Here is a 16,999-nt window from a genome sequence, read left to right as displayed (position 1 = left end):
TCAATAAGGCGATAGACCAATAGTCTTCGTCGAGCTCTAGTTCTGTGCAAACCTTCTTGTAGGAGGTTAGATAACTCTCTATATCCTCACCCTCTTCGAATGCATGTATCCTCGAATTTACTTGAGACCATCTAAGGCACTGTATTGATATTTTTCTCTCTTCCTGTTTTAATTTCAGGCTTTCCTTCCACTGCTCTCTCTCTTGCTCTCGTTCCATTCTTTTAGTTTCTTCTCTTCCCTTCTTGACCCTTCTTTCCTTTTCTTCTCTTTCCCATTCTCTTTCTCGCTCCTCCATTTCCTGTTTTTCTACAATCTCTACCGCGTTTTTAATCTCCTTCTCACTGGCTTTTTGCGACATCAGCCTCACAATCACTGTCCTGCCCATTCCTTCCTCTACTTCAATGCCTAGATTCTTACTCACAGCCAAAAGTTCATCTCATAGCATTGCTTTCCACGCCATGAATGCTGTTGTACTTTGGTCCTGCATTTCACACATAATTAGGTGATCCCTACAACTCACAAAAGGTAATCTCCCTAATTCAAACACAATCCAACTTCTAATAAACTCACACAATTGAAGCCTGGAAAGTCAAAGCAAAGACCAAGCACTCACTACAGCACAGCACCATGTCGTGAGGTTCATCCCATCGTGGCCAACCAGTTGTTGCGGTTCGAGGAGGAAGTTGCTGATAGCATCCCACCACTGCCACCAGTTGTTGGGGATGGGGGACTTCCCGATCTCTTGTGGTAGCGTGGTGTAACCGGGTGGAGGAAACAAACGCTGACAAGAAGAGGATACAAAAACAAACAGGTTTATGGCATTATTTACACCTATTTACAGCAAAGAAGGGTTAGTGGTTTCACAAACCACGAGCGAGGTGGTTGAACTGTTACATGGTTCAGAGCGACGACCAGCACTCTGCGGCGTCGTTTTAAGCCCTGTCGGGCTCCTCCCCTTTGAGTGGAACACCAATCACACACACACATCAGGTGAGGGGGACGAGCGTGCACAGTCCACGTGAACGTCTAATATTGAGTCGTGATCACTGCACTGCAAGGTGGCTCCAGCGGGGCTCTTCCTTGTCGTGTGTGTGCCGCTAGTCGAGAGGTACCAAGCTCCTGATGGCATGCATCAAAGGGCCTGCCGATTTGTTCGCTTAATTAGCGGGGCGATTTGCGGCGGCCGCCACGGTCTCTTCCAGGGAAGATGCTGTCTTTGTTGTCCTCTCTCGAACGGTTAACGGTGTCGTGGCGACACGTCTCACCCTCGGGCTAACAGGGACAATGCCTGGCGGGCATAGGTAGCCCGCCGGTCGGCTACGGGATTGAGGATTAAAAGAGCGCCGCTCCCCTGTCAGCTCTGGCACCGGTCACAACAGCTTCTCCATCGCCAGATTAGTCGCCGAGGCCATCAGTCACCGCTGCTGCTCGAAGGGACGACGAAAGGGTCCGTAGTTGAAAGTCAGGAACTCGCCATTGCTTGCCACATGGTCTGGGTAATTGCCGAAATCTTCGACAGCGTCTAGCAGACTGGGCGCCGAAAGGATTGAGAGCCTCCACAATAGACCGGCTTACGCACAATGGCGTCTGCCCAGACGAATTGCCGGGCCAAACTTAACACCGTACAACCAAGGAATGCTCGCCACCAATTCAGCTGCTCTATCTGCGAGTGTTCTCTTCACACTATTTTAACTGTGCGATACTTTGCAGTAAAAATTCACACCTATTTTCATATTGTGTTTCAATCAATTTTGCTTAAATACCTGCAGTTCGAACAAAGTGGGCACTTATTACAGTTTCTTATGAAAGTTTATGCTTTGAATTACAGCCCGAGTCATGCAGTGAAGTTCATGCATGCACAGCTTGCTCACCGACACCTTTATTTAAGAGTGGAAAGATAGGCTGCTGCTTGCATTGTACAGGAAAATACAGGAGAAGGTGGGGTAATTTGCCGTGTCTGTTACAGGTAGGTGTACTTGCTGCCAAGAACCACAAAGGAGGATAAGTGACAGTGGTGGAAATGAATCTGCACTCCAGTCAAGTGCACAATGAGCTAAGTCAGGAACATTATTGAAACGAACCATAAATAAGCATTTTAAAAACTGCTAATAAAGCATTGTCTTGGCTTCATCAACCAACATGTGGTCGTTTTCATAATTTCTTTATTTTTCCTGCATCAAAAACCTCAAGCTGAGCATTCTGTTGTTATTACTAGCACATATGTTTGCAGGTGCTTATTTTGCTGCAATCTTGGATAGGATATTTAGTAAAAGTGCTCAGTGGCATTAATTTTTATCTGCTCTCTCTTTTGGATTTACGATGTACTTTTTTCTAGATTTGCCCTTGTCTCTAATTGCAGAGAATTCATATTGATCATTGAGGTGTGTAGTAAATAACAAGCAACTTTTTCAGGCAAGGTTACCCTATCATTTTCGGTGATATATGGGGTTTAACATCCCAAAACCACCATATGATTATGACAGACGCCTAACTTTACATTTTCTTGTCAATAACTTCTATTAAACATTTCTATTTCTCCTGAAACATCATTTCTTTGACAGTATAGCTGCATCACTGCTGCACAATTATATAGAATTAGTTTGCCTATTGAAGATGAAGAAATTTTGTTGATTTGCAAAAGGTGAGTGTATGGGCCAACTTGAACACATAATCAACTGTTTAAAACATCCTCCCATGCAGTAAATGTTCCCTGGTGAACTTGTGTTGTGGTTTGAACAAATGTGGAAAAAAAAAGGTCATGGAAATAGGGAAGGCCTTGAAAAATCACTTTGCTAAATAATGCCATAAATTCTGTGATGAACCACACATTCACATAAAAAAAAAAACTGGGAGCAGAATTTCGCAAGCACTGTACATCTATGCTGGTTTAGAGAAGAATTATTAAAATTAAGTTCGATAGTTTCATGTCACAAAACTGAAATCTGGTTATGAGATGCACTGTTTCAAGTTAAAGCCTAATTATTTTGACCTCATAATCTCCCTGAGTGCATGGAACTGGGGCACTAGTACATATTACAACTATTATAATGCGACTCCTGAGGTTCGGAATCAATCCTGTGATCTTGTGCAGAACTGCATGCAGTGGCGGATCCAGAAGGGGGATGCTAGAGGCGATCGCCCCCCCACCCCAAAGCCAGTCAGTATCCCCTCCCCCTCTCTTCAGTGCTTGCCGTCCACCTGTTATCACCAATGAGGACAAATGACTGGGATTCCTTTAAGCACACAATTATAGTATTTATGCTATGATAGAGTTTTTAAGCTAGTAAAAAAACAAAAAGTAATGAGCATGCCCCTCTCTCCGGTATACATTAAGAAACCCCCTCCCCCTAAAATGATTGGCTGGATCCACCCCTGACTGTATGGTACCATTTCCTTTTACCTTAGGGTCAGATTAGAGATACAGACTTTCTTTCTTCTAATGCACTATTTCACATTTAAATAAAGACAGCCGCATTTACACTGATGATTTTTAAAGCTACATGTGTAGACCAAAAAAGCATGTATATGCGACCAATGGTATAGAGGCCTGTACAAACAGTATTGCTCATATGCTCTACAGCAGAATACTGAGTAGCGTCACTGCCTTGAACAATAGGCTAAAAAGAAACCTCTTTGTGGTGAATGGCAGAGGTGACACAAATCTCTTTTTTGGCATCTAGCATGAAATACTATGCTAAGTCATAGTGAAATATGACAAGACAGACAATAATAATACGACACTTCCGGTTTGTTCAAATGTCTATAATGAAATGCAGAGGCATAAAGAAAAGGATAAATATGGTGCTAGTACATGTACATGCAACAAAGTGGAACCTCAGTACTAATTACTTAAATTCAATTAGTCCTATGGCTATGGAAATTACCAGCAATGCTTTTACTGAATGATGTTACCCTCTTCATGAGATACAATAAAACACCACTTTTGAATTATACAAGTTTTCTGTTTACTAAATTGAGGCATTTGTTATTAGATCACTTGTGATGTGTTTGACAATCTGTGCAAATGCATAGCAATTGAAACAGCATCTGTTAAATCAGAGCAAAAATACTCTATTCATTACAGTGAAGTTCAATATGTTATGACTCCAACCTGACACGCTTAAGAAAATCTGAATAATTTGTGACAATCTTGACTTCAGAAGTATTTGAATTTCTAGACATTCAATGTTTAGGTATTAGCAGTTTGTTATAAAAGGATAGGATAGAAGCTATATAACGAGTAAAAGTAGAGCTTTGTATAACATTGTTTGGAGGCCAGCAAAACAGCTTAAGACTTAGAAAAACAATCGACTTTCCTTGGTGTTAGCGAAGGGCGTTAAAACTCTATTGCCAAAGACTAGCAAAGGCTTTTTTTAATCACAATCAAGAGGAGCCTTGCTTTGGTTTTTCTGCTAAGAAAGCATTTTTTTTTTTAACCACCAAAGCCTCCTCAGGGGGTGTTATAGCATCTAAAGATCATAAGTACTTTTACCTTCTCAACTAACTCTAACCAGACAAACTTCCTAGTTGAAATGTATGGCTGCAAGAGGTAAATCGAATTTTTTTATTGTGCTTTTAATGGAGAGCAATGTAGGTTCCTTCTGCTCTGCTGTGCATGAGCCTGCAAGCACAGAAACTTATGCAAGTACAAAAGATCTGTACATGGTGACAGATTCCCAATAGGGCTGTGATCAAGTGCTCCCAGCTTTTATTTAACTGCAAATAACTTGCTCAAAGTGCCGCAGTTGTTTCGTACCTATTGACCACATATTTTAGACAAATACTATTACACTGTGCTATAGTTAGTAAGCATGGAGTACCATTTGAGTGCTTTTTAAAAACTAATAGACCAGCTGTTGTCGATCGTTTGAGCATGTTTTCATAACCAAAAGTTTACACAGACAAATGTTACAACAATAGAATTTATTTTGCATTAAATATGCCAAGCAGTGGTCTTTGAGTTGCAGTTGAAAATTGTAATATGGTAGTGCATGATAAAAGTGTCAAGGCCCTCCACTGCCCTGGTGCTTTTATTAATGTATGAGATATGGTCTTTTATTAAATAATTTGCATTATGAAGTGGGAAAAAGCAACAAGACCATAACTGATATTTTTTGCTCAAAATAAATTACTGCTAGATCATGAAAAGAAGATGCACCGACCGAAATACGCTGCACTTAACTGCACTGTGAAATTAATGTACCATGATATTAACGTTATCGTGTGCCATAAACATATCAAACAACACCTTTACAAACAATCAACACCTATACATAGCCTTCATAGAGTACGAGAAGGTGTTTGACTCAGTCAAGACATCAGCAGTAATGCAGGCGCTACTGAATCAGGGCGTCGAAGAATGCTACATATATATACTGGAAGAAATTTACAGTGCATGCACAGCCACCATAAAGAAAGCGACAGAATTCCTATAAAGAAGGGTCTAAGGCAGAGAGATACAATCTCTCCAGTGCTATTCATCTCGTGTTTCCAGGAAGTTTTCAGGACCCTAGCTTGGGAAGAGATAGGAATGAGAGTTAATGAAAAGTATCTTAGTAACCTGCGATTCGCTGATGACATTGCCTCGATGAGTAACTTAGGAGATGAATTACAGCTCACGTATAAAGAACTGAACATGGAAAGTAGAAAAGTAGGTATGAAAATGAATGTCCACAAAACTAAAGTAATGTGCTACAGTCTCGGGAGAAAACAGCACTTTGCGATAGGTGAAGAGACGCTGAAAGTTGTAAAGGAATATGTCTACTTAGTATAGGCAGGAGCCGTGAAGTCAAACCATGAGAGTGAAGTAACTAGAAGAGTAAAGATGGGGTTGATCACATTCAGCAAGCATTCTCTAATCATGAATGGTTATCTGTCACTAACCCTCAAGAGGAAGGTATGTAACAACTGCATCTTGCCAGTATTTATCTACGGAGCAGAAACCTGGAGGCTTACAAAGACGGTTGAGCTTAAATTGAGGATGGCCCCGCCGCGGTGGTCTAGTGGCTAAGGTACTCGGCTGCTGACCCGCAGGGCGCGGGTTCGAATCCCGGCTGCGGTGGCTGCATTTCCGATGGAGGCGGAAATGTTGAGGCCCGTGTGCTCAGATTTGGGTGCACGTTAAAGAACCCCAGGTGGTCTAAATTTCCGGAGCCCTCCACTACGGCGTCTCTCATAATCATATAGTGGTTTTGGGACGTTAAACCCCACATATCAATCAATCAATCAAATTGAGGATGACCCAGTGAGCGAAGGAAAGGAAAATGATAGGTGTAACTTTAAAAGACAAGAAGAGAGCAGAGTGGGTCAGCGAACAAACCAGGGTTCAGGATATCATAGTTGTAATCAACAATAAGAAATGGACATGGGCCGGGCACATTGCACGTAGGCAGGATAACCGCTGGTCATCAAGGGTAACTGACTGGATTCCCTGAAAAGGCAAATGCACGAAGGGGAGACAGAAAGTTAGGTGGGTCCATGAGATTAAAAAGTTTGCAGGTATAACATGACAACGAAAAGCACAAGACCTGGTTGATTGGCAGATCAAGGGGAATGCCTTTGCCCTGCAGTGGGTGTAGTCAGGCTGGTGATGATGACACCTTCAATGTACGACGAGGTTTATATTAAGGTGTCAAGCAAAAACTGAGCATGCCAAAGTTGCGCTGAAGGCAAAGCACTCGCTTTTTATGCAGATCGCAATTTATAGGTGACAACTTGACACACGAATCATACAATATATATATAATGCGGTGGTCCACTGCGGCTCATGTCAGCAGAATCCTAACAACAAAATTTGCCAAAAGTGGGAGCAATAAGCTTGTTTGCAAGACCGAACATGTACATGGGCTTCTTTGCAGACATATTATATTTTCTAGATACTTTCCTAAGTATGATGCACCGTTTCTACGGAATTTTGATCTAATTAGTAGACTGCTTTTTTCCTGCATTGTCATGTAAGCAGCAGCCAAAGAACTAGAGGCCACAAAAGTGTACAGAACTGAACGGTTTAATTTGGAATAAGCATTCACGTGTGATCACCGACAGAGGATATTGCAGTCACAGCTTTTTTTTTCTCTGTGCTACTTGGACTACCTGTGCGAGTAGTGGAAATAATGCGATATTCATACTGCCGGTGTCACACAGACACTTGTGATCGGGGTCAGAGCATTTGTGCCAAACTCGATGCTGTACAGCGCAGCAGCAACAAAGTTGTTGCGTGCGATCAAAATTTATCGAGGAAAACCGGTATTAGTCACCGCTACATGGTCTGGATCAAATACAGTGCAGCGCGACCACATGCAGCAAATACCCGTGTGACAGCGTTCACGAAAGCGCGTCAGAGGGCACCGCGCATCCAGAGCTAACGTTCACACAGAACAGTCAGCACTCAAGCATCACCATATTCGCAAGGAATAATATCGCAATAATACAAACCGCCGCACAACACCGAAATAGAGGAAGCCTGGCACACACATAAGACAGCCAGCGGCGCCTTTACATACCTGCACCGCTCCAGCCAGCGCGGGTGCACCGATAGAGACTAAAGTGCCTAGGGATGTTCGCGCAATTTGGCACCTAGGCCGCGTGCGGTCGTGAGAAAAGCACCTAGCAGGAGGCTACTCTTATTAGTTCACGCCATGGCTCGCCGTGGCGCTGCAGTGGCTCGCCGTGAGTTCGTTTCGGACTGTCACGGTGGATGGACGTGTTTTTTTAGCGCTCTCAATTGACTGCGCAGATAGGTTATTTTGTATGTTTTGAGCTTGTCTTAATAATTATAAGGCAGCAGTTAAAATCCCTGTAGCACTTATTTTATTGTACGGCTTTTTCGGGGGTCAGTCACCAAATATTCGTGCGTGTGTGTGTGTGTGTTTGATTTTTTTTGTTTTTTGTTGTTTTTTGCCACCCCGTGGATGAGGTGCACATACATCGAACACGCAAATTTTTGTAGTAGAGCTAAGACTTTCGCTTTTTCGTAGGGCAGTGCTCGAGTTTTGTAATTATCGAGTGAAACAAATCATAGGGACAATTGGTGTCGGAAAGGCATGGTTAAAAAGACTGTAAAGTGTTCAGGATGTGGGGTTGGTTTGAAAGTGGACCCAAGTGTAGAAGCGGAAGGAGAAGGGGCTGACGCCAAGTGTAGGCAATGTGATGTTGAGGAAAAAAATGGAGAAAATGATGGTTACCCAGAGTGACCTGCTGATGAGAATCACGGAGTTCGAGACTGTGTTGGCGACAGAGTAAGAAAAAACAAGGGCTATGGAAGAAAGGCTGAAGTCCGCCGAGGAAGCACTAGCCAAGGTGAACAGAGGAGCGGCCTACGGAGAGAACAGTAGGGAACCGGCAACCAGAACGGCAAAAAAGAAAGAGCAAGCAAGTTTGGAAAAAAACAGGTTCAGCCAGTTCAATTGTCGCAGCATGTGATAATCGCTGGGGACTCGAATTTGAATCGATACGCAGAAGCAATCAAAGAGAGGGTAAGAGGTGACAAGAGGGTTGCAGTAGGGACGTTCCCAGGAGGCAAGCTGAAAGCAGTCATGAGGCAAGCGAGCGAAAAACTCGAAACTACAGCTGATAGACGAAACCTCGTGATAATTTCAGGCGTTTTAAACGATGTCCTAAATGAAGATACGGCAGGACTAGCACCCACACTGGCGAAAGGGGTCGATGACATGCGCGCCACTTCTCCTTAGGTATGAAAGTGATATGCACGATACCGGAGGTACCGGTCTGTGATAGCAACCTGCAAAGAGCGGTTGTCAACGCAAACCAAGAGATATGGCGGATGAGTCGAGAGAAAGGTTTTGAGGTGGTTTTTGACGTGGAAATTGAGAGGTGCATAGGTGGGGTGCTTTGCAACGAAACAGAATTCACTTCGATGGGCGGCTAGGTCATGAAGTGGGTTGGCGGCTTGCAGGATGCGCAGTAGCTTTTTTGGGGGCAAGCGGGCCCTTCGGGGTGCAGGATAGCTAGTAACGAGGAAAACAACCAGGGAGACTCTTTGACGGGAGGTATGGACAGATACGATTGCAAAGTGGCACCAGTATCTGAGATAGGTAAAGTACGGGGCAGAAATAGACGTAGCCACGAGCGCCGAGCCAATTCAGACATAGGGCTTATTACCATGCAGGGTGGTAGGAACAGGCTGAAGTGGGAAAAGATAGAAGAACAGCTAAGGGAGGAGAGGCCGATGGTATACGGTCTCGTAGAAACACATCTCAGGGACATGGAACAACCTCCTGACAATGCGGACTACGCGTGGGAATATTGTAATAGAACAGAAGGCAGCAGAAAGGGGGCTAGTACTGGGGCATTCATTCATAAATGTACAGACTGGCAAAGGGTCAAGCAGGAGTGCAAGGAACATTTATAACTAAAAGGGAAAGTGGGAGGGCAAATGACACTCTTTGGTTTCGTTTACTTGTGGACGAAAGCAAAGGCCATGGAGGAAAACCAGGCAATAGTAGAGTGTATATCAAATGACATTGAGGAGTTAGGAGGAGAGTGCGAGATAATTATACTAGGAGATATGAATGCGCACATAGAAGGTATAAATGGGTATACCGACCCTACAGGCAAAATGATCGTGGATATGTGTGAAAGGCTTGATTTGATCATTTGCAACAGTATCGAGAAGCGTGAAGGGCAAATAACATGGGAAGTAGGAAGGCTGCAGTCAACGATAGATTACGCGCTGATGTCACATAGGTTGTATGATAAGCTCAGGGGAATGCACATAGACGAAGGTGGCTCCAGAAGTTTGGGTAGTGATCACAAACGTATCAAGCTAAGTTTTGGAAAAGCAGTGAAAGTGGGAAGGAGACAAGATGAGCAACTACAGGAAAATTTTTATCCAGAAAGGCAAATAGAAATAGCCACTAAACAAATTGAGAAAGTAATTACGGAGGATAATAAGACAGTGTGAACATACATGAATCTAATTAGACTCTTTGAGCTAGAGCTTGCTAAGACGCGTGACAAGTCACCCCGGAAAAGAAGACACAAACCCAAAAGTTGGTGGGATGAGGAAGTTAAGAGAGCCATAGCAAAACGTCAGGAAGCCTCTAGGGAACACAGACATGCTAAGCAGCGGGGTGAACCGACAGATGATGTTGAAAGAAAATGGGCAACCTTTCTAAGCTGTATAAGGGATGCATCCCTTCTGATCAATGAAAATATTAGAAGGAAGGGAGCTCAGTGGCTGGCAGAAGTACATAAAAAAGATAGAAAGGCAGCTGCGAAATTTTGGAACCATCTAAACTCCCTAAGAAATGAGACAATCCTAGAGCAGAGTTTTATAACTACAGCCCAAGGTGCTAAGCTAGAAGGTGACGAAGCTATTGAATATATAAGAACAAGGGTGACAGAAAAATTTCAACAAAGAAGTACTTTATGCACCACAATAGACAAGGACAAATCAAGTGGTGCAATGGCTCCATTTTCACAACAAGAGTGGGAAAGGGCTGAGAAAAGGGTTCCTAGTAGTACATCAACAGGCCCAGATGGCATTCCAATTAGGCTGATAAAGACATTAGGTCCGAAGTCTAAGCAGGCTTTGAGAGAGGCAGTGAGTACAATAATAATCGATGGTGAAGTTCCCGATGGAAGGAAACTTAGCAGGATGAGCATGATTTATAAAGGAAAGGGGGACAAAGCTGACATAAACAACTACCGTCCTATAACAGTGACATCAGTGGTCTACAGGCTGGCGATGCAGATTATAAAGGAAAGACTGCAGGCGTGGATAGAGGATGAGGGGGTGCTGGGCGAACTGCAGAATGGGTTTTGGAAACACAGGAGGTTGGAAGACAATCTGTTCTCACTGACGCAGTGCATCGAGATAGCAGAAAAGGAACACAGGCCCCTGTGGCTAGCATTTCTGGATATCAAGGGAGCGTACGATAGCGTGGTTCAAGAGGAATTGTGGGGAATACTGGACACACTAGGCGTGGAACATGTAGTCACTAATCTTTTAAAGGGTATCTATAAAGGTAACAAGGTAGTTATAAAGTGGGAAAAACAGGTATCCAAGCCTGCAGAGGTAAAACGGGGGCTTAGGCTGGGGTGCCCCCTGTCACCCTTATTATTCATGATGTACCTACAAGGATTAGAGGCAAAGTTAGAGGGAAGTGGACTGGGCTTCAACCTCTCTTTAGTCAAACAAGGAAAACTTATTGATCAGGCACTACCAGCATTAATGTACGCAGATGATATAATGCTAATGGCCAACAACAAGGAAGATTTGCAGAGATTGATGGACATCTGCGGTAATGAGGGAGATAGGTTAGATTTTAGATTCAGTAAGGAAAAATCTGCAGTCATGATTTTCAATGACAACGAAGGTAGTGAGCTTAGAATACAGGAGGTCACGCTAGAGATAACAGATAAATACAAATATCTGGGCGTATGGATAAGCAATGGGACCGAGTATCTGAGGGAACACGAAATATACGTGACGACTAAAGGTAACAGGAATGCAGCAGTCATGAAAAATAGGGCACTGTGGAATTACAATAGGTATGATGTTGTGAGAGGAATATGGAAAGGGGTCATGGTTCCCGGGCTGACGTTCGGCAATGCGGTCTTGTGCATGAGATCAGAAGTTCAAGCAAGATTAGAAATTAAGCAACGTGGAATAGGTAGGCTTGCCTTAGGAGCTCACGGAAATACACCAAATCAGGGAGTACAAGGTGATATGGGATGGACATCATTTGAGGGCAGGGAAGCTAGCAGCAAGATAAAATTTGAGAAACGATTGAGAGAAATGGGGGAAGAGCGTTGGGCTAGGAAGGTTTTCAGCTACTTGTACATGAAGAATGTGGATACAAAATGGAGGAAGCGAACCAGGAAGTTGACTGGTAAATACTTAGAAAACAGCAGGTGGCCAAATTAAAAAGAACTATCGGTTAAGAAGAAAGTGAAGGAAACGAAGGCCGACATGTGGAGAATGGGCATGATTAAGAAGTCCGCACTAGAGATCTATCGAACTTTTAAGCAGGAAATTGCCAAGGAAAGGATCTATGATAATACTCGGTGTAGTTCTCTACTGTTTGAGGCCAGGACGGGAGTATTGCGAACCAAGACATATCGGGCCAAATACGAAGGGGTAGACACGATATGCAGTGCATGTGGAGAGGAAGAAGAGACTGCCGAACACTTGGTAATGTTCTGTAAAGGGCTTCACCCTATAGTTCAGGATGATGGCGTGGAGTTTTTCAAAGCACTGGGGTTTAGGGACAGGGAGGGCAAATTAGACTTCAAGCGGGAAGAATTAACTAGAAGGAGGTTATCTGATTGGTGGCTAAAGTCAAGGCACGAGTGAAAATTAAACCCTTTGATCGTCAACCTCACTATTTAATGGAAAAAAATAAACCTAGTTTTTGATTTAGTATGTATAACAGCTTGGTGGCGGTAGCCACCGCCCGATCTAAAGGGTACAGTCATATCCATCCATCCATTTATACGTCTGGCACACGTTGCGCTGCCACTCGTTTCACGTGGTTTCTCGCCTACTTCGGAGCTGTGCGGTCGTGTTTTCGCGCGCTCCGCCTGTTCGGCAGATTCAAGGTTGTGCAAGGTTGTGCAAGGTCGGTTGGTGCAGGGGCAGCGCACAACGAGAGACAAGTTTCTCTTCATTTCTTTGTGTTTGTGAACACCAATATTATTTTTTCTCTTCTAATCAATAATTAGCTTTGCGAGTATTGTAGGTGTGGGACACGGGCAACGTTGTAGTGACGTTGACAAGATGAATGGGGTAGGCGGCTGTTTTGAAGAAGTTCGGGGCGTCCAGTTAGTTGTTAAACAGCTAGAGTTGAACACGAAGGGGGCCTAGTGAGAGGCTTCTAGCGAAACTGAACACGTATGTTTGCAGTGTAGGCGACAGCTTCAAACAGTTGTGTAGGTAGGAGAGTTAACAGAGGCGGCTGGATAGCGGGATTAGGGTTAAACGTAGGGCTGTCGGGCGCTCGATGGCTAAGGAGGCTAGGAAAACCACGAGCGAGAGTGAGTTGGTGCAGTGCAAAGAATGCAAGCGCTGGTGCTACTTCGATGAAACAGAATTCTCGAGTTTGGCCAACGCGCAGAAGGCGAGCTTCGTGTGCAGGCTGTGCGCGGCACTGAATGCGGCTGCGCAGCGCATGGAGGGTAGCATCGAGGGGCTTCAGGGGGAGCTTAGGGCAGAACGGGAGCAGAGGATAGAACTCCAAAATCAGCTCAGAGCGTCGCGTAAGCGGGAGGAGGCTACCGCCAGCCTATTAGAGCAAATGAAGGGCGACCTTCAAAAAGAACGGAAAGGGCGGACCGAGCTCGAACAGCGGGTAAAGGAGCTGCTGGCGCTTAGCCCCGGCCTCAGGCGGTGTGACACGGATGGCACGGGTAGCGGAGAAGGTGACAGGCGGGAAAGGACAGGTGAGAAGGGAGGTCAGGGGGCCGCAGTGTCTGTGTCTGGCCACAGCATGGAGGCCTCGAAAACATACAGCTCGGTGCAGTGGCAGTCTTCGAGCAAGGCAGAAACACAGAACAAACGGCAGAGAGAGAAACAGGTGTAGCGAACAGGGGCGCCATCACAAACAGGAAGCCAGCGATTGGAGCGTGGAAGGGTCGTGGTGGTGGGGGGCTCTAACGTGGCCAGGGTTAGGGATGGCGTCTTCAAGACAGTGAAGGAAGATTGGAGAGTGAGGGTGGAAGCCCAGTCAGGGAAGGGCATGGTGGATGCACTGGCCAAAGCTCAGGAGGTTGTAGAGGACAGCATGGAGGGCGAAAATCTCGTCATTATTCATGCTGGGCTCAATGATGTGTTGAAAGGCAAGGGTCAAAACCTTCAAAGACAGTTAAAGGATGGGATGCGTAAGCCCCGATAAGCCTCTTGGAGTGCGCATGTGACCACATGCACAGTCCCAAAGGTCTGGGGGCAGTCTTGTGGGATTGACTGGAGGGTAGTGGAGGCCAACTGTGTGAGCAAGGGTATTAGCCGGCAACTCGGATACAGCTTAATTAAGGTGAACCAAGACGTGTACGAGCCGGGTGCTCGCCTTTTTGCACAGAATGGCATTCACTACAGTAGTGCAACGGGCAGGAGGGTTGGTAATAGGATAGGTCGTCAAGCCACAGCTTTTTTAGGGGGACCCAGAGCTCTGAGGCCAACAGTGTAGCCGAAGACGTTTCTAAAGGGGCACAAATATTTGAGCCACACGGAGTCCGTGGGAGAAGAAATCGACGTAAGCACAAGGGCCGAGCTAAGTCAAACATAGGCTATATTAACATGCAGCGTGGCAGTAATAGGTTAAAGTGGGAAGAGATAGAAGAGCAGTTGAGGCAGGAGGAACTGATGGTATATGGGGTTGTGAAGACACATCTTCGGGACATGGAGCAACCACCTTGCAATCCGGACTACGTATGGGAAAATTGTAATAGAACAGAAGGCAGCAGAAAGGGGGGTGGTATTGAGGCATTCATTCATAAAGGTACAGACTGGCAAAGGGTCAAGCAGGAGTGCAAGGAACATTTATGGCTAAATGGGAAAGTGGCAGGGCAAATGACACTCCTTGGTTTGGTGTACTTGTTGACGGGAGCGAAGGCCAAAGAGGAAAACCAGGCAATGGTCCAGTGTATATCAAATGACGTTGAGGAATTAGGAGGAGAGTGCAAGATAATTAGATAATTATACTAGGAAACATGAATGTGCATATATAAGATATAGATGGGTATACTGACTCAACAGGCAAAATGATCTCAGATATGTGTGAAAGGCATGATTTGATCATTTGCAACAGTACTGAGAAGTGTGAAGGGCAAATAACATGGGAGGTAGGAAGGCCGCAGTCGACGATAGATTATGCACTGATGTCACATAGGATGTACGATAAGCTCAGGGGAATGCACATAGATAAAGGTGGCTCCAGAAGTCTGGGTAGTGATCACAAACGTATCAAGCAAGGTTTTGGAAGAGCAGTGAAAGTGGGAATGAGACAAGATGAGAAACTACAGGAAAATTTTTATTCAGAAAGGCAAATACAAATAGCTACTAAACAAATTGAGAAAGTAATCACTGAGGATAATAAAGCAGAGTGGACATACGCGAATCTAATTAGACTGTTTGAGCTAGAGCTTGCTAAGGCACGTGACAAGTCACCCCAGAAAAAAAGACACAAACGCAAAAGTTGGTGGGATGAGGAAGTAAAGAGAGCCATAGCAAACTGTCAGGAAGCCTCTAGGGAACACAGACATGCTAAGCAGTGGGGTGAACTGACAGAGGATGTTGACAGAAAATGGGACATCTTTCTAAGCTGTAGAAAGGAAGCATCCCTTCTGATCAATGAAAGGATTAGAAGAAAGGGAGCTCGGAGGCTTGTAGAAGTACGTAAAAAGGATAGAAAGGCAGCTGTGAAATTTCGGAACCATCTAAACTCCTTAAGAAATGAGACAAGCCTAGAACAGAGGTTTTTAACTACGGCTCAAGGTCTAGGCTAGAAGGGGGGAAGCTATTGAATATATAAGAACAAGGGGGACAGAAAAATTTCAACAAAGAAGTGCCTTATGCACCACAATATACAAGGATGGATCAAGTGGCACAATGCCTCCATTTTCAGAACCAGAGTGGGAAAGGGCTGAGAAGAGGGTTCCTAGTAGTACATCAAAGGCCCAGATGGCATTCACATTATGCTGATAAAGACACTGGGTCCAAAGTCTAAACGGACTTTGAGAGGCAGTGAGCAAAATAATAATCGATGGTGAAGTCCCCGATGGATGGAAGCTTAGCAGGATGAGCATGATCCATAGAGGAAAGGGGGACAAAGCTGACATAACATCATCATCATTATCAGTCTGACTACGTACACTGCAGGACAAAGGCCTCACCCATGTTCCGCCAGTTAACCCGGTCCTGTGCTTGCTGCTGCCAATTTATACCCGGAAACTTCTTAATCTCATCTGCCCACCTAACCTTCTGTCACCTCCTAACCCGCTTGCCTTCTCTGGGAATCCAGGCAGTTACTCTTAATGACCAGCGGTTATCCTGTCTACATGCTACATGCCCGGCTCATGTCCATTTCTTCTTCTTGATTTCAGCTATGATATCCTTAACCCCCGTTTGTTCCCTAATCCACTCTGCTCTCTTCTTGTCTCTTAAGACTATGTCTACTTAGGGCAGGTAATAACCGCAGAGCCAAACCACGAGATTGAAGTAACTAGAAGAATAAGAATGGGGTGGAGCACATTTGGCAAGCACTCTCAAATTATGACAGGTAGATTCCCACTATCCCTCAAGAGGAAGGTATATAACAGCTGTATCTTGCCGGTACTTTGCTACGGAGCAGAAACCTGGAGACTTACAAAGAGTGTTCAGCTTAAATTGAGGTTGACACAGCGAGCAATGGAAAGAAAAATGGTAGGTGTAACCTTAAGAGACAAGGAGAGAGCAGAGTGGATTAGGGAACAAACGGAGGCTGACATAACAACTACTGTCCTATAACAGTGACATCAGTGGTCTACAGGCTGGCAATGCAGATTAAAAAGGAAAGACTGCAGGCATGGATAAAGGATGAGGGGGTGCTGGGGGAACTGCAGAATAGGTTTCGAAAAAACAGGAGGTTGGAAAACAATCTGTTCTCACTGATGCAGTGCATTGAAATAGCAGAAAAAGAACACAGGCCCATGTGGCTAGCGTTTTTGGATATCAAGGGAGCGTACAATAGCGTGGTTCAAGAGGACTTGGGGGGGAATACTGGACACACTAGGTGTGGAAGATGGAGTCGCTAATCTTTTAAAGGAAATCTATAAAGGTAACAAGGTAGTTATAAAGTGGGAAAAACAGGTATCCAAGCCTGCAGAGGTAAAACGGGGGCTTAGGCAAGGGTGCCCCCTGCCACCCTTATTATTCATGATGTACCTACAAGGATTAGAGGCAAAATTAGAGGGAAGTGGACTGGGCTTCAACCTCTCTTTAGTCAAACAAAGAAAACTTATTGATCAGGCACTACCAGCATTAATGTACGCAGATGATATA

General features: G+C 44.7%; 2 protein-coding genes and 1 pseudogene across 7 annotated transcripts in view; all 3 read left to right on the top strand.

Annotated features, from left to right (window-relative positions):
* Nucleotides 1-16,999, top strand: part of LOC119163913 (uncharacterized) — a 43,704-nt gene that overhangs the window by 9,869 nt on the left and 16,836 nt on the right. The window lies entirely within an intron of this gene.
* Nucleotides 12,966-13,544, top strand: LOC142769326 (uncharacterized). Its single transcript, XM_075872476.1, has one exon. It carries the CDS (start codon nucleotides 12,966-12,968, stop codon nucleotides 13,542-13,544), a length of 579 nt encoding a protein of 192 aa, XP_075728591.1.
* Nucleotides 13,548-14,147, top strand: LOC119165124 (uncharacterized; annotated as a pseudogene).

The sequence above is a fragment of the Rhipicephalus microplus genome, chromosome 8 (genome assembly GCF_043290135.1).
Source record: "Rhipicephalus microplus isolate Deutch F79 chromosome 8, USDA_Rmic, whole genome shotgun sequence".
NCBI classification, from domain to species: domain Eukaryota; kingdom Metazoa; phylum Arthropoda; class Arachnida; order Ixodida; family Ixodidae; genus Rhipicephalus; species Rhipicephalus microplus.
The sequence above is the reverse complement of the archived record's forward strand: the minus strand, read 5'-3'. Positions and strand labels throughout refer to the sequence as shown.